The following is an 18,675-nucleotide window of genomic DNA, read 5'->3' as shown; positions in this document are numbered from 1 at the left end:
GCAACCTAAACTTTTGTCAGAAGTATAGACGATTTTACCTGTAACAACCAAGAAATAAAGATGATCCCTCTCAACTGACAATGCTAAGTGGGGGTGAAACAGGACTTAGATCTGGTGGTATTCCTGGTCAGCTTCCTACAGGTAGCAGCACAGTCATTTGCAGCTTTTACAGAATCATGATAATTTCAATGAGCTGGCAGACAAGCTAACTGGCAGGGAAGGCATATCCAAGACACTTAGCACAAATGAAAACCCAGGGGTGAGAACGTGAGGACATTGTAGAATCACTGATGAGTGGACTGCCAGACTTGGGAGGAAGTTGATCATTATCAGGGCCAAGCCCCCATTTAATTCAGGAGTCCCAGGCAAAGGACAATTGAGCTTCTATTTGTATCCCTTCAATGCCTGGGATCACATCAAAGCTTTAGGCTTAGGCCAACTGTGTCTGGCCCAAATATTGACTTGGACAAAATGAATGGTTTTACTAAGAAGAGGTAAAAGATAGTCTCTCTGTATAACATGCACGTGGCACAAGCCTTCAGGAACTTCTTTCTGATGTCACACTTTAAATTCTTTCTTGCTGCACCTGTAACCTTCTTTTGCAATTCTAGTACTGCCCAATTTACCTGGCAAGTCAGGGGCCCTGGATTCTTTTTTTTTTTTTTTTCCTGTGTTACTTTGGGCAGAGGTGTGTTTCAATTTTCAGTGTTAATACATGTAACAGAGGGGGTTACAATTAAAACTCCATTTTATTTGCTCACAGAGTTATTGGAAAGATCATACAGAATAATAATGGGTGTGATTAGAGTTGACAACCTCAACTCTCAGCAGATGCAGAAGGGCAGGCCTGGCTTTCATTGCCCAGAGTTGGCACCATGAAAAGATGGTCAGTTTCTGTTGAAAAACATTTTTTCCTCATTCTCAGCCAAATAAGCAAGTGGAAATGTCATCCAACATTTGGTCCATATTCCTGAAGATAAAAGGAAAATAACCAGAATAAGAAGTGTGTGTGGGGGGGGGGGGGAGGAGAGAGAGAGAGGGAGAGAGAGAGAGAGAGAGAGAGAGAAGAGAGAGGACAAGAGAGAGAATGAGAGAGAGAACAAGAGAGAGAATGAGAGAGAGAGAAAGAGAGAGGGAGAGAGAGAGAGAGAGAGAGAGAGAGAGAGAGAGAGAGAACACAGTGAGAAGAGAGAAGTTTGGAAAGCTGCTGCTGAGGATAAAGTCAGAGCTTTATTTCCCTATTTCAAACCTTCTTTTATTTTTCTGTACAATGGGGGAAATAATGCCTGCTTTCCCATGGTTATTCTGAGAAGTGAAAGTAATGCAGATGAAAGCCCAAGAGATTAGACACTAGAGAGAGGGCACCAGGAAAATATACAGAGGGAGGATTTGGGGAGAGAGGCATGGGAATTCACTGGCATGGTTTCAGTGGGCTGGGATCTTAATATTTAGAGACTGTCCCAACACCTTTTGCAACTTTTGGAGAAGACTTTGCGCTGAGTCAACATAATTGGGAAGCCCCACAATAAACAGCAGATAAATCGAGAGCAGCAGGAGGGCAGGCAGGGGTGGCAGCTGCCTTACCCTTGGCGGAGGTTATTTCCCCTATATTTTCGCCTGCATCCAACCCCTCAATTTGCAAGCCTTGGAGGAAGACAAAGGCAGCTCACTGGGACCCCCTCCCCCAGTTGCGTGTTTCCTTCCTGTCAAGCCCCCTGGGAAGCTGCAGGGTGGAGAAGCACAGCCCGCACGCCGGCAAGAAACAGCCAAACTGAAGGCTAGGTCAGGCTGAGGGGATTCGGCTCTAGAGCGGTGGAGGAGGGGAGGCGGAGGGGGCGCTGGGGCTCTCGCTTCCTCCAGCCCAGCCCTCCCTCCCAGTCAGCCCGCGACAACCCGCACCAGCCACCCGGCCTCACAGAAGCTGGACTTCGTGGACACCATGCAGTGGATTAGAGGCGGATCGGGAATGGTGAGTGCACATAGCTCTAGTTTTCCCTGCATGAGCCCTAATCCTTCAACCCAACCTCCAATCCCTCGAATTAACCTCCACACCAGGAGCCCCCATACCTCTGCCCACCGCCCTCGCCACTGTCCTTCAGACACCAGTGAGCTTCCTGTAGCCATTTTAGGAGTCTTTGCTTGCCTCCCAGTCCAATAAAGACCCCTCCCATCCCCCCAGGCATCTCTGCCACCCTCAGAGACTGGGGTAGGCTCAAGCTGGGGGCTTGATGAAGTGTCCAGGAACATCCCAGGTCTTACCTGGGATGTCACAGAGGCAAGGGTCTGACATAGGGGCTCTCTGTAAGCAGTAAAGCTCCCAGGATGCAAGCAGGCTGGCAAGGGGTTGAGGGGAACAGCCACAAAGACTAGGATTGTAAAGAGCCTTATAGGAGAGCTGCATGACCTCCTTAAGTAGCATGTGTGTACCTGACACCCCTAGGCAGCTCTAGGGGCCAGAGCCACCCAGGTGGAAGCAATCTGGGAAAGCCCTGCAAAACGTTCCTTGCCTAGGATGGTCTCACCCTGTCCACATTTAGGGCTTTGTCAAGGAGAGATGGCTACAGAAACCCTCATTCCCTAAATGGGAATTCAACTAGCAGACTCCCATCAATGCAAAGGGAGTGTGTGCTTTGTTTGTATGTGTGAGTGTGTGTTTAGTATCATTTTCAGTTCATCTTATGCCATAGTGATCCCTTTTATACCTGGAGACCTTGAAATGACTTCCCTTTGCAGAGAGGAAGTGGTGGCTGAATCTTGATGCTTCTCTGAATTAGCCAGGGACAGCCCAAACCTGGTTAGGGGTACTGAGGGAGTGGAAGACCACAATGACTTTGTATTCAGTACTGACAAGGGGTATTGGAGGGCAGTTAGTTGGGTTGGGTCAGCAGGCGCTGATGCCAGTGTCAGCACATACTTCTGCACTGCCACCCACAATCTGCAGCAAAAGCAAAAGAGCCTGAAGCAATTGGGCAAAAATTGATATTTAACTCTAATTTTGTTCCCATTCGAAAAGGAATGAGAGAATGTGGTGTAGGTTAGGAACATATTCAGAGGAACTCCCCTTTTCCTTCCCCGGGATTTTCTCAGGCTCTCCATGTCTGTAGGTCTTAAAGGCATCTAGTTTATATCATTAAATACAAGGGCTTAGCTACTTACCTTTCCCCAGAACTCTCTCCTACCCTGAGGAGAGGCTAAAGCAAATGTTTGTAGAACCAGTAAAAGTTAGAGCAGGTAAAGATATTAGAGTGTTTGGAGTCCAGCCAGCACACCAGAGGACATAGAGAATGGGGCAGATTTGCTCAAGGCCACAAACTCTTTGTAGGTAAATTTGAGTCTCCTGACTCTCCTTCACTGTCCTTCCTTAGTATTCCATAAATTATCATTTCAGATGGTGCTAAGGAAGGCAGGAAAGACTGAGTTGGGAAAAGACCTTCAGTAGGAGCAAATGCTATAACATTTGCCTGAACAAATCTCACCCTCAGTCATTTGTGGCAGCGGGATCTGGGCGAGAATTCCCTCCTCTTGCAAATATATTGACATGTCAATTTGACTGAACCATGAGTTGAAAACAGATTAAGTGGAGAATTTGAACTTTTCTCTATTTTAAGAGAACCCAATGACATAGCTTGCAAAGACTTTGTAATTAAAGATTGATTGGTAAGGAAAAAGACGTAGGGGACCAAAGAAGTGACAAACAAACAAATAAACCAGAAACCATTTACCTAGCCACTTGCTAGAATTTAGAGGAATAATATACTATTATTTTAGCCAGGGGCCAGAAAAATCTTTAGCCTTTTCCACAGTATTCACTCTTTGTTGAGAATATGCCCATCAACATTCCTTCTAGTAAATGTTGGATAGAAGTTAGCTAGTAAGCCAACTACTCCTGGGCATGAAACCTGCCCTAGAACAATGGTTGATATACGCAGTGACACTCTATCAACCACAGACACCTTCTGAAGGTTAGGGACTCTGTACAAATCCCCTTCTCAGTGCTGGGGATTTGTCTGGTTTGAACTTGTGCAGGCTTTATTTGTTTTTTTTTACTGTTTTTATATTCATTTGCGGGGGGGGATTATTGGGAGAAGAGAAACATGAGGTTGGGTGGGTAGGGAGTTGTGGAGTATCTAAGAGGAGTTAGAAAAAGAATATGATAAAATGTTATTGTATGAAAAAATTTAAATAAAAAGTTAACTAATAAGGATTATAAGGGAAGTGGGGAGTTAGACATAGTCACCATTTTGATATATGGCTCTTTTATTTTTTAGCACATTTGACAGTTGGAAATTAATTTAAATATTACCATGTAACTCATAAAATATTGTTTAAGATTTCTACAGAAATTACTGTCTTAATAGATGCAGGATGTTTAACTGCAAGTTCACATTGATTGATACATTGTTCAATACACTTATTTATAGTTTCTACTTGAAATGATAGTTGTCACTGAAATAAGGATTATGCCTAGAATGGGAAGAATGTTCTAAGAGTCATAAGTCTAGGATTGAGGGCCTGACTTTTATACTTTCCTTATTATTCTCAGCCATGAATAGCAGTACACTTATCTTCTAGGTGTTATTGTAGACGCTGATTTACTTTAAAAAAGGTTAAGCTATCTACTATGAATTTGCATGGATGTGATACAAGGGAAAAAGGGCAGTGATTGAAAACAAATTACAAATTAACTCTTCGGGAGCGCACTCTCTACTGGAATTGTGGGGAATAACCCGTCACACAAAATATATATAATATGGCAAGACATGCTAATAACTAAGGAAAACAGAGAACAGACATAAGAATGGTATGATACACTAGATCAGTTAAAACATTTCTGGTTAAGATATATGTAAGCAGAAACATGAAAGAAATGAAGAAATTTAAGGTTCATGTCCGTGGTTAGAAGACAACACTAGATGTTAGGGTCAACCAGACTGCATAGAACTTCTGAGCCAAAGCCTGATGCTCCAGATAATAGTAAAGAAATGATCATGATCTTGTTCCTCTTTGCTTCCAGTGACAAGAGTATTCCTGTGAAACCAAGTGGAGGATGTGATTTTTCACTGAGATAAGCAATACAAAATGGAGTAGTGAGCAGCCTTTGGAGAAGGGGTAGAGAAGGAAGTTGACAGCAGTGTCTGAGCTTGGGCCTGACTGTTGAGTCTGATGTTTGCACAGTCCTGATTTGGAGCTATCCAGGAGGGACTTGGTCATCTCCATATTGAACTTAGAGGAGATTGGGAAGCGCTGTGACAGTTAAGGTTCTGACAGTAGACTTGATGAAGTTTTGAATGGTTTGCAGCCTGGGAAAGTAAGGGGTGGAAACAGAACTCGAACCTTTCTCTTTTCTAAGTTTCTTAACCTACATCAGACCCAAGTATCAGAATGGAAATGATGAGCCGAAGGTGTGGGGTCAGGATATAATTATTTACCAGATGAGAATTGTTATAAAAGTTTAAATGCTGAATACGTACTGTGGATGGAACATGCAGGCACATGGTAAAGAGGTGGGGGGTGGGGATAACTATGAATGAAAGTTGATGAATGGGGTCCTTTGTCGCAGTTGGGAGACATTCTTTATTCATGCCTCTTGGGCAATTTGTGTGGGATCTATCTGAAAAGAGTGCAAGAGGGCAGCTCACTATTTTCGGCAGCAATATTTGTAACGTCACTTGTCCTTGTTGAGACTAGCCATTTGAGGTCAGTTTCCTCAAGGAGCCATTAGAAATTAAGATCTAATTGTTTACATAAGGCATCACAAATCACTGGTTTATCCTCAAGCAGTTAGGATCTGTCTGCTAGAGAATACGGAATTTTCTTTCTTATTTTTGACCCTTTTGCTCTACTCCCAGAACTGACATATCAGCAAAACCAGTTCATAGACAAGGGAGTGAAGATTTCTTGTCTTCTGGAACTGTTTCAGAACTGTGAGGTGGTGAATTAGCATTTGGTGACCTGGTTGGCATTGCTGATCTGTCATATAGTTGTAGGACTATATGGCATAAAATGTTTGAGCAGAATTCTGGAGAGGGAGTAGTTAATATTGGCAGGAACTTGAAGGCAGGACTCACATCACTTGAAGAATCTATCAGTCCTTGGTGGTAGGAAACAGGTGTTGGTGTGGGTGGTAACATTTACCATTCCTGGGAGCTTAGTGGCCTGTGAGCTAGACAATACCAATCACAGAGCTAAACAAAAAACAAGAAATGTGCTATAGGAGCTGAGAGTCCAAGTCTTTCCTGTGAGACTTTCTAGGAGATATTCATCCAGGAGATGTGCAAACATAAGGGAGGACTGTCAGGAGAGATCACAGCAGAAGAGTCATGACTATTTGGGCAAAGGAATCATATCCAGGTGAGATTTTGAGTGCTTTGAGGCAGGAAAGGCAAAGACAAGATTCTTTGGGGGTTAAGGGTTGGCTTTAAGACAGAGGTATATGAGTAAAATGATAGTGAATATGCCCCAACTCAGTGTAACCCCAGGTAAGTGATGACCCATGCCCAGGAATAGTTGAACAGGTCTTCCTGTAGAAACAGGTCGAACGTGAACTCTCCGAACAGAGTAGGATCCTGTAAGATGACAGAGGAATAAGAAGGGGAAGCTTATGAAAGTTTATCAGAACTCAAAAAGGTGACAGCCAGTCTCGGCTACTTCCTAGGGTCTGGGCATGTCTGTTGAAGGGTTTTACTTAGGTTTCTCCAGAAGAGTAGACAGATCTCCAAGAGCCTCCTATAAATAGGTTGAGCTTCTTGTGGGTGGAATAATTTTAAATATGTTCAGGTAATTGCACAGTGATAGGCCTTGTAGCTTGACTGTGGTTGGAGACATTAGGACTAGATAGGAACCAATCCAGACAGCTTTGAGTGGCTTCTTATTTTGTGGGAGGGATTTTAAGGTAGATCCAATCTCCAGGGTTAATGTGAAGAGGTTATTTCTGAGAGGTGGATTCAGTCTTACACTGTGCTTATTTTGGTGCTCAGTGACAACCCTGATTGTTTGCCTCGTGATAATATATTGTGATAGATAATGAGTATCTGAATTTACTAAAAAGGAGGGGCAGACCATAAAGGACTTTGAAGGAGCTGAGGTGAATTATAGAATTGGGAGCCATGTGGAGTCACAAAAGTGCACTTGGGAGAAAAGTGGGCTAGACGATTGAGTGTTGAACACAAGTTTAGAGAGATCTCTTAAGGGTTGACATAGCCCTTTCTGCATTTCCAGAAGATTGATAGTGCCAAGCTACATAATGTTTAATTTTAAGTGCTTCAGTCACTTCCTGAGGGATACTAGAAATGAAAGGCAGACCATTACTAGACTATAGGACCCTGAGGAGCTCACACTGAGGAATACTGTTTTACAAGGACAGTGGTTACCTTTGAGGCCCTCTCTGTTTTAGTGGGGAATTCCTCTGACTAATGATGATATCCAAGGAAACTAGTAGGTATTTTAGTCCTTGGCATGGGTGTATGTGAAGGATAGCATGGAGAGTCAAGCAACTGGGCACTGAGAGGATGACAAAGTTTGTATATTAATAGTCCCAGTGCTACTTTCTGTCACTTCTGTACATAACAGAGAAAAGGGTTTAGTGAGATCAAGGAGAACCAGAAAGAACATAAGTGCATACTTTAGGATATCTACGGCCCATGCTGTTTCAGGGACCCAGTCTTTTGGCTTTTACTCTGATCCATTTCAGACCTCATAAAAAGGTTTAGCTTTATGATCAAACTGGGGAAGCCAGTTTCACAAGACTCTGCCATGATCAAGAAGGTCCTCACTTGTTTGGTGACAAGATTCCCCAGCGTTAAAACATTACCATTATGGTATCTGGAAAGGCTCCTTGGGCTTGGAGGTAATAAAGTTCTGGGAACTAGACCGGTTTTTCTTTTAATAATGTTTTTATTTATTCTTTAATAATTTAATGCACTATTTCTTTTTGGTTGAGACTTTGGGGGCTTTGAAGGAAAACACTTACGTCTACACAAGGCTGGTTTTGAAAAATTTAGGATTGTATTTTGACTAGAAATGGGTTAGTCTTTGTGGTTGATTAATAAATCACCTACATACTGAGGGAGGTTAATCCTAGGAGAGGTTAAGAGAGGACAAGTCTTGACTAGGGCCTGTTCAAAGAAGTAGGGGCTATTTTAAAAGTTCCGAGGTAAGACAGTCTTTGAGTAGAAAGATTCTGCCACTCAAGTAAGAAAGCAAATAGGAAATACGAGTATTGGTAGATATTAATAATAAAAAACATTCTTTTAGTCTAACACTCAGGACCAGGACATGTTGGAAGGTATCTGTCCCAAGGAAGCGTTAAGGTTGAGAACTGTGGCCCCTAAGTCCTGGAGCACTCTTTAGACTCTGACTGACTTTGTTTTTACTGCCTAGACAAGTGTGGCATGGGTCTCAGTAGCCTAGTAAGTAGGAATTTATGAAGGAAAGAGTATAAACCTTTTTTTTGTGCCTCAGGCTTTAAAGAATATTGGAGCCTTTGAGAAAAAATTGTTGAGTCTGTGATGGTTAATATCTCTTAGCAACATGAAATCTAGAATCACCTGGAAGTGATGCCTCTTTGGTCATAACTGTGCAAGGTTATCTCGGTTAAGTAAATTGAAGGAGAAAGATCTGCCCTCTGTAAATGACACCATTCCCTGGGATAGGATCTTTAGAGAGCACCTTAGAAAGGACATACACTTTTAGGTGGAATTTGTTGAGTTATGTAGCTGTCCATTGTAAAGACTATAGGGGGACTTTAGAGGTTCCAGACAGCTTTGGGCCATGATGAGACAGGAAACCGTTGTGTCACAGGACCAGGAAACCTATCATTTCTGGAAACAGGCCTTCCAGGTAACTAGGTCATAAGTTAGGAGGGCTGCAAACTGAACAGGACCACACCCAGCCCCTCTGCTGCCTGGAGACAGAGACAGACTCTGAGCACTGTCACATATTAACCAAGCCCATATGTCATGTCCCACAGGTCACATAGTAAACAGGCATATTGTTTTACAGAGGTCTCCATCTGACCTTTACCGAAGAATGCATTAGAACTTTGCAGATACATTTTTTTCTAGTTCAAATCACAGGGCACTTAGTGTCAGTGAACCTTATTTGGTAACGTAAAAGAACTGTTTCCTACTTCCTTGTGACGCAACCCCCTGCCTTTCTGACCACCTGCAAGGAAGATGACTTGCTTTGTCACGCTTCCGGCATTGATAAAACTCTTGCCTGAAGGACAATATGATGCTGCATTTCTTTTTTGTCCTCTCTTCCTCCTCTCTGCAACCTAAGAGTGACTTGTTGATGCAAATGTCATAAGAGCCTCTAGAGTCTCAAAGAGATTTAAATGGACCTGAGATTTAAGTATATGTCTACCTATAAGGAGGCTAGAACAGCTAGATAGGACCAGAAGGAAATAAACATGGAGATCTGTGTCTACATGCAGTTTTAAAAGGGTATAAACAGAGGAGCTTGAGACAGTACACATGAGGAGGGCCAGAGACCTGAAGGTTGAACCTCAGAGGAGGTGAATTTGGCTGAAAAAAAAAATAGTGTGGTAGCTAAAAGAAAAATAATTTTGTTCCTGGCCCATCTCTAACATCACATGAAGGTCTTCCACAGAAATGGAGACTATGGCGACCTTGTAGAGTCAGTCTCAGGGCCTATCAGTCCTGAAAGGGAGGGGGACTTCATTAGGCCCTCATAGTCCAGAAACAGAGTTAGGACCATTTGTACTTTTTCAGGTTTGATGAGAGCCTGAGCTCCTTGGATTTAGGCTGGCTTTCTCTCATTAAAGAGCAAGAACTATGTCCCCTTCACTGTGCCCTTATTTTGCAAATTGGACATGATCCCAGGGAAAGCCTATGACCTATTACAGACTAGAGAATTTTGCTTTTCATTTTTGGCCCTTTTATGTCTGACCCTTTTGTCTCTATATCAAGTAATTTGGTCATCTAGCTTCAGAACTTCCATGGTAACACTGTAGGCTTCGCGTTCTCTAGTGCTCATATCGCATCCAGACCATTTCAGGTGCAATGGTCAACTTAGGCATACTTGTGTCCAAGTCTTAGACTAAAAATTAAGCGCTCTAGTCTGCCAGCCCAATTTAGCTCACAAGTTAAGAATGGATTTTGTATTTTTAAGTAGTTAGGAGAAATCAAAACAGGTATATTTGGTGGCATAAGTATATGAAATGTGAAACTTAAAAAGGCTTAAAACACATTTTGAACCATAGCCATAAGGTTCAAGAATAAGCCATAATCTATTTTCTGTGGCTGTTTAAGTAAAGTTGAGTAGTTATGACAGTGCTCATATGGCCCATGCTGCCTGAAGTGCTTAGTAGTTGGCCTTTCACAGAAAAAAGAAATTGCGCATTCTTGCCATAAAGATGCATAGTCACTGCGGATGTGCCTTAGAAAGATGGGGAAGGGAGAGGCAGGAGACCGAATCTCTCTCTCTCTCTCTCTCTCTCTCTCTCTCTCTCTCTCTCTCTCTCTCTCTGACTTATCCCATCAGATCATTTACTTTATATGTTGAGTCATAGATTAAGACTTTGGGGAAAAGGGTTTTGTCTATTTTTTGTTCTCTGTAGCTCCAACACACCTTGCTTAAATATTACTCATCTATAGATCGCAAACTCAGGTTTGGAGAGGAAGAAGGGTGCTTTACTCAGGACCACAAAGCCATTCAATAACTGAGGAAAATGAATGTTCAATAATAAGGTCCCAATTGACAGTGCATTATCAGTGAGATAAACTTATTAGGGCCAGAAAGAGAAGATTGTCAGTTAAGTCCTAGTTATACTGAAAACTATCTTAATTACTCTTCACATTAGTCCTCACAAAGTGATTCTGTCTATACTTGTTGACTTGTTAATTTGTTACGTAATGCAAAGTTACTGACTAGATACTGACCACGTGTTAAACATTCTTCTCCACTATAGAGATAACAGCAGAGAAGGAAACTGAACTGTATCCTTGTCTTTCGACTGTTTATAATCTAGTGCAGTTTGGATACAAGGATAGATAATGCAAACATCTTTCTCAATGTTAAATGACCGTATCCGGTATCAAATGCTCATCTATCTCATGGCAAACATTTCTCCTTTATATACAAGCCACCCACTCATGACCCTTACACCCTTTTTTATTATCTGCTCTCTTCACTTATACAACACATAAGCATCCTTCCACCCATCTATCTATTTACATACTGATCCAGTAATTTATTGATCAGTTGTAAATTTCTGGGTGCTGACAATTATAGTATACACGGTCTTCTAGCTTTTATCTTAAATCTTGGTGCCAGTGACATAGTGGCAAGATCCAGGATCCAGGTTCCCTACAATCAACTATTTCCTTCAGCCCTTTATTGTTTGCATGGTCTCAGGCGTCTCAATCCAGTCAATGTCTTATCTTCATATTTGGGAATATAGTTGTAATACATTCATATTTCACAGTGTAGTTGTAAAGAAAAATAAATATACATATAAAGCACCTCAAACAGTGCCTAGCACAGATGAAAAACTACATAAATATTTTCCATTTCCTTGAGAGTCAAAATCTATCTTACTTGGCTCGGAAAAATCAGCTTCATATGCAAAGAATTATTGACTAATGTTATATTCCTAAGGGTCCTTTTGAGGCATACAAAACGGGGTTCTCAATATATAATAATATACAAAGATCTCCAAGGCATATACTTAATTGAAAAGGGGGAAAGTCTAAAATTGACATGTCAATATTTAATAACAAATCAATATGTTATCTTTTCTATGTCATACATGCCTGGCAAAAATGGCCTTTATTTTGAATAGGTTAATATTTGTGTACTATACAGATTTAAAAAAATAAAGGAGTTGAGTGCAGTGGTCCATGCTTATAATCCCAGTACTCAGGAGACTGTGACAGGAGAATTACTCCAAGCTCATGACAAATCTGGTTACATAGAGAATTTTAAGCCAGCTTGGAGTGCAGAATGTGACACTGTCTCTTTGATGAATAATATGTCTCACTTCTTTGCTCAAACCTGTTACTCTACCCAGAGGCAGCTACTTTACCAATCTCTTGGGTATTCATGAAAAGACATTCTTTGCTTTTAAAAGAACACATGCATGTAAACACACACACACACACACACACACACACACACTTTTCATTACTTTGCACATATAGCAATTTTAGAGTTTCCCCCTTTTCAATTAATTACATGTTTTGGAAGATTTTTGTCTATAACTACATAGAGAAAGCCTCATTTTGTATGGCTGCAATCATTTTCTGTCTCATATTGATGGTCAATGTTGTCTGCAGTTTTTCACAGTGACTAACAACAATGTTGCAGTTCATTTTTTACCTCTAAAACATATTATTTATTCTTTGAGAGTACCATACTTATAAATAATATGATTTGATCATAATCACCCCCACTTTCTCCATTAGATTTTTTTCTAAGCACTCCACCACTTTGTCATCCTCCCAACCTCATGTACTCATTTTTTAATTCCCTAAGTCCAACTAGTGGTGCCAGGTGACATGCCCTTGCTTCATTGTGACCTTGAAATAAAAGTACAGACACAGATAATTCCCTTTAATTCAAAAGTTTTAGTACCTGATTTATTGTTTATAAAAAACTCATGTTATGATATGTCATACAATGGATTTAAATAGATCATTTTAAGGAGAATGAATGTTTATCAAGCAGCTTTGATTTCTAAGGCACTGTATTAGAATGAAATATAGGCCCATCAAAACCTGATTTGAGTTATATCCTCAATGTGCTCAAAAAAAATTTTTATTTATTTATTTATTCAGAATTATTCCTATACTCGCTATTTTATTTTTGAAATTACAATTACAACATTTCTCCCTTTCCTTCCCTCCGTTTAACCCTCTCATATACCCCTCCCATGTGTTCCTTGAATTCATGCCCTCTTTTTTGATTATTATCACATGCAAATGTGTGTATGCACGCACACACACACACACACACACACACACATACACTCACTTCTAAATATAACCTTCTCCTTCTATATAATGTTATTTACATGTATGTTTTAGGGCTTACTATTTTGTCCTGGACAATCAATTGATGTCCTTTTCCCTGGGGAAGACTGCTTCTTTGTCTCTTGACTCTCCTCAGTTGCCTATAGTTCTTTTGTAGGGTTGAGACCTTGTCATCTTTGTCCCATCCACTTTGGCATGTCCATTGTTGTTGCCCTTATTCAGCTCGCATTTGATCAGTCATGTTGGTGAGGCTGTATACATATTGCTCCTGACCTTCATAGGAGACAGAGTCTCACAGCACACCCTGTGATCTTTTGACTTTTTCAATCATCCCTGTTCTCCACAATGTTCTCTGAGCTTTAGGTGTGGGAGGCTTTGAAGATCTATCCACTGGGACTGGGCTCCACAACTCTGCATATTGATTGGTTGTAGTTTTCTGTAGTGGCCTATGTCTGTTGCAAAAAGAAGCTTCCTTGATGAGAGATGAAGAGTTGCCAGGCTAGACCCTGGAGGAGGGTGTGGAAGTGGGTGGGGTAGTGGAGGTAGCACGTGTAAAGGACCTATGGGTGAATCAATTTCTTTATTTTTATGGGTATGAGTGCTGCCCTGTGGGTGCTCTAAACTGAACATAGGTCCTGTGCGTGAGCAGCAAGTGCCCTTAACATCTGAGCGATCTCTCGTCCTTTAAGGTGATTTGATCGACTAGAAAAGAAGTAAACTCAACTTGAGCTAAATTCCATAAGAAGTATCAAGAAGATAATTGCAGAAGTGTAGGAGTGCAGGGTTTCAGAGGACTGGACTTTGATTAACAGCTCTATTAAAATTATACCTTTTAAGCTGCTTTAGCAGAGCTGCTGTGTGGCAGGTTGCTAGGAATTATACATGGCGTACAAGGCATTCTAAAACAGAAGCTCTAACATAAAACAAAGAATCTGTGAAACAACATGCCACAGAAGTGACTTCTGAATGGGCTGGTGTGCGTCTCAGCCACTTGGGAGGAAGGATTTATTTTTATTCATAGTTTGGGAAGTTTTAGTCCATAGTCAGCTGGAGTTATTGTCTTCAACTGATTATATGAGGTCCACAAACAGCAGCGTGAGCAGTGTGCTTTACTTAATTTGCTGATTCAAATGTTAATTACAGCAAGAAACACTCACAGATAAACCCAAAATGATGTTTAACCAAAAATCTAGACACCCCATAGGACAGACACAGTAACATATTTGAGCATCACATAGTATCACTTGTCTTCCCGTTCTGCTATGTGCACCGCATGAGTAAATGGACTATAGCCAAGAAAGAACTGTGGAAACAATGCTACTCTTTACCTGTATGGGGAACACATATTATTCCTGATAGGTCACAGCGGATACACATTTTGGTAAACAGAGTAAAAGATTTTCTACTGCCCTGAATTCAGATCTTAGAAGAGCAAACCTAAAATTCCTCTTCTCTGAGCGTGAAGAGAGCCAGCTGTAATTAATTTATAAGAAATCATCCTTCTTCCTTCATACAAAGGTCTCCTGGATTCTCTGTTTGAACAGAGGCTAAGAAGGATCAGTTTTTTTCACAGTGATGAAACTGAGTAACACAACGTGGGTGTTTCAGGAGATGACTAGTTCTTCGGATGACTAAGCTATTAACTAACAGAAACCAGATAATGGGGAACAGAAAGGCATCAGACTGTCTAAGAGGTCCTGCTGGTGTGATGGTGATAACCTATTAAAGCACTTGCCCAACACACCAAAAAATGACATTTAAGCTGATTCAGCTGTGAAGGGATTTGAGGGAAAAAACATCCTGACGCATTTGGATTGCAAGAAAAAAACAAGAGCTGGTGAGGTTTGTGAGCTGAGAGAAGGCAGCGAGAATGGTATATGCAGAGGCCTTCCTGTTGATACAGTGAGACATACTTTAGAAACACCACTGTGACCAGAATCCAGGGCAAGAGGGAGGTAAGTAGAGAGCCATCAGGCATGTGTTACCTCACATAAGACCATGTAAGCTTAGAGAAGGTGTATCTTGCCTGTATGGATTAGGCAGCCAATAGTGACTGCTCCAGAACTAGAGTGCCTGGATTCAGATTCTAACTCAATCACTTCTTAGCTTGGTAATCAGGTAAGCTAATCTGTCTTTGCTTTGGTATTGTTCATAGGGTTACTGTCCAGATTAAGTGAATTAACATACTGCAGTGTGTGCATGGTAGTACTGGGGATGTAACAAGCACTATTTAATTTCAGTGCAATACAGAGTGTTTAAATGTTACTTGGTGCTGTTTTATGATTGGAGAAGATGACTTTTATAAGCTGGACAGAGAATAAACCGAAGAGGTGAAAGGAGAGAAGCTCAGTTGAAAGACTGGTGCAGAAATAGAGGTGTTGAATAAAGGGCAGGTTGTATTTATTTTAAAGTTGGAAACAAAGCAGTTTTTTACTGGACTAAGAACTGTAGGACAAGGTAAAAAATGGTATTGGCATTATAATTGCTGGTTCTTCCACTGGTCAACTGTAATTTTGGGCAATCATTTAAATATTAATGTTGCAGTTTTTGTATTAGCTAGGTTTCTTTGGAGTTGAGAGGGGCAAGGGATGGCTCCATTTTAAGAAATTGGTTCCATCACTAACCAAAGAGCATATACAGGCTGGACCTAGGCCTCCCTGCAGATATGTAACAGGTGCTCAGCTTGGTCTTCAGGTGGCTCCTGAACAACTGGAGCGGGGGCTCGCACAAAAGCTGTTGGCTGTATGTGCCATATATTCTTCTAGCTGGGCTGCCTTGTCTGGCCTCAGGGGGAGAGGATGGGCCTAGCCTCACAGAGACTTGAAGTGCCAGGGTGGGAGGGATAACCAGGAGGGCCCCACCTGCTCAGAGGAGAAAGGAAGAGGGTAAAGGGGGAAGGATTGTGTGTGGGGGGGAACCAGGAGAGGGGATGGGGCAAAGGATTGTAGGAGGGCAATTTGGAGGGAGCAATGAGCAGGATGTAAAGTGAATAAATAAAAAATTAATTAGTTAAAAAAAGGAATTGGTTCACATAATCATGAGCTTTGAAGTTCCAAATATGCAAGGTAGCCAGGCTGAAGAGTTAATAATCCAGAAAAACACCGTCATTAAAATATTTGAAATACTGTTTGACCAATTGTTTCAGGGCCACTGTTCTAAATAGTAAAAGTGCTCATGTCAGTACCACTGAAGTGGGAACAGAGGTGTTGGATCTCTGCTTTTTCAATATGGAGATTAGTACATTTCTTTTTTGCCTTTCCACTCTCACTATACCATTTGATCTCTGTTGTTTGAAACCTCCTTCACAGTCAGGCCTGTGGTACATGACTTTCATAATGACCATTTGAGTGGTTTTGTCATGCATGTTCTGCATGCACGTGTATATGTGTGTGTGTGTGTGCATACATATGTATGCAAAGATAATTGTGTGTGTGCACACGATTGTGTGTGTGCATATATATGTGTGCAAAGATAATTGTGTGTGTGCACATGATTGTGTGTGTGCATATATATGTGTGCAAAGATAATTGTGTGTGTGCACATGATTGTGTGTGTTTGTGTGTGTGCATATATATGTGTGCAAAGATAATTGTGTGTGTGCACATGATTGTGTGTGCACGCATGTGTGTGTGTGTGCGCATGCGCATGCATGTATATAGAGGCACTTAGGTCTGGCAGAGTGACTTTTGAATGCAGAGCAGACATTTTGTATATGTTTGTAGAATGGATGAGTAAGATGATGGAAGAGGCAACCACCAGGTTACCTGTAGTTACCAAGCCAGGAATTGGCCCAACACAAGGCAAAAGGGTTTGCAGGAATTATTTTAGTGCAGGGGAAATGCTACTGAACCACATATCCAGTGAGGTGAGAGCAATAGGCTAAGACAGGAAGTTTCAGAAATTTTTTCCTGGGAAAGTTTATCCACATGCAAAATGTGTTTCTCTCTCCTAACACCACACCTGCCCAAAATGTAAAAAAAAAAAAGGTCTATTTATATATTCAGTAATATTTATTGAGCATCGGCTCTGTAGCAGGCACGAATCTAGGAACTTTACAGTGAATAAAACAGATAAAAACTTTAAAAAGTAAAAAATAAAATAAATTTAAAATGTGAGTTCTAAGAACTCAGGAGTAAAAAATAGAACCGGGAAAAATGATAAAAAAGTGTGTGTGTGTGGGTAGTTACATTTTTAGGTTCCTATTTCTTGCTATACTTTCCTCACAAGATCGCCATAAAACTGGTACACAATAAAGGTTATGGTTTTTGGTAAGATGCAAAATATTCTTCTTAAAATATTTTATCATCTACCTATCTATTCATCTATTTGTATGTGCTTGTGCATACATGTGTGCTTATGCCATGACACCTGTGTAGTCATCAGAAGTCAGTTTTCTTCTTTCACCATTGCATCCAGGGGATTAAAGTCTGGCAGTCTTGGCATCAAGTATATTTATGTACTGAAGGGTTTTGTTGGCCCACAATATTTCATTTAAATATAAGGTGCAGCTAATTATTCTTGGGGAATAGTTTTCTTTGGGTCTCTATTTGCTGTTCCATTTTTTGTTATACAAATCATCATATTAGTTCCTTGTGTGCCCCTGTAACAAAATACTTGACAGAAACAACTTCAGGGCAGAAGGATTTATTTTAGCTCAGGGTTTTAGAGGGCACAGTCCTCTAGCTCCATTAATTCTGGAATCTTGATATCATGATAGCAATACTATGAGACACAAGAGGATGCTTATCTCATAGCTAACAAAAAGCAGAATGAAAAAATGTGTAGGGATGAATAACCTTCAAAAGCATGCCCCTAGCTCGGTCCCACCTCCTGGAGATCCTATCAGCTCCCAAAAATAGTGCTACCAGCTGGGGACCAAGCATTCAGCATGATGAGCTTGTTGGGAACATTTTATATTGAAACCATAACAAGCACCAGTTTTTGCCTGGAGGATGGAAACTTCGGTTCTATGTTTGACCCTGATATTGCAGTTCTTTTCTAATCCCAAATGTATAGAGTTGTATGGATTCCAAAGCGTGTTTCCTAGAACTGTCTGTTCTGGCTCTTAATCTGTTGTTCTTTCCAATTCCATAAAGCAGTGGGTAGAAGTAGCAGTAAGTCCCATTCCTACTCCTTATAAAATAAGAATGACTCCTCAGGCTACTGTGAGGTACAAAGCAAAAATGTATATGCAAGGGCCTTATATGTGAAACTCTAAAAGCTGGTGACTAGGATCTAGAAAGTTGATCGTTGTAATTAAGTGACTTCTTTTCCTCTTTTGAATCAGGTGTACGTGAGCCTTTTGTTTGTACTTTTGAGCCTTTTGTACTTTCGTCGTTTCTTTTCCTTTCCTTTTCTTTTCTTTTACTTTTTTTTCTTTTTGTAACCAGCACACGGAAGTTGGGGTAGCATTGAAGCTAAGCACCTCCTAGAAATAGGAATAGTTTCAAGAAAACACTTTGTATCATCTGTCAGTGAAATGGCAGCCACTGCTGTGAAGTCCTCCTTGACTGCTTTTGGGAGACAAGAACTTAAACTCACTTTCTGATGCTTATATAGTTGCCTGTCATTTGTCCATTAGTGGTAACCTCATTCTGAATGCTGGAGGTGGGAGTGGAGAACCTGGAGAAGCTAAATCTTCATTCAGTGTGGAGCCCTGCTTTTGTACTATGGCAATGCTTCA

At 41.0% G+C, this 18,675-nt stretch overlaps 1 protein-coding gene and 1 long non-coding RNA gene across 5 annotated transcripts in view; one reads left to right on the top strand and one right to left on the bottom strand.

Moving 5' to 3' along the window:
* Positions 1 to 730: 730 nt before the first annotated feature.
* LOC134484135 (uncharacterized) lies at positions 731 to 2,218 on the bottom strand. The gene is made up of 2 exons (XR_010061515.1): positions 2,068 to 2,218; positions 731 to 970 (listed from the first exon to the last, which is right to left on the bottom strand). It is a non-coding gene; the product is annotated as an uncharacterized LOC134484135 (long non-coding RNA).
* Arhgef9 (Cdc42 guanine nucleotide exchange factor 9) overlaps positions 1,395 to 18,675 on the top strand; it is a 158,100-nt gene continuing 140,819 nt past the window's right edge. The window contains exon 1 of one of the 4 annotated variants that reach the window (XM_039100035.2): positions 1,395 to 1,969. In XM_039100035.2, the coding sequence (XP_038955963.1) occupies positions 1,940 to 1,969 (30 nt within the window). In that variant the 5' untranslated portion in view covers positions 1,395 to 1,939. The remainder of the gene's footprint in view (positions 1,970 to 18,675) is intronic. The other 3 variants (XM_039100040.2, XM_039100041.1, NM_023957.2) reach the window with 3 other exon arrangements.

This window comes from Rattus norvegicus, chromosome X (assembly GCF_036323735.1).
Source record: "Rattus norvegicus strain BN/NHsdMcwi chromosome X, GRCr8, whole genome shotgun sequence".
Lineage (NCBI taxonomy): Eukaryota > Metazoa > Chordata > Mammalia > Rodentia > Muridae > Rattus > Rattus norvegicus.
The sequence above is the reverse complement of the archived record's forward strand: the minus strand, read 5'-3'. Positions and strand labels throughout refer to the sequence as shown.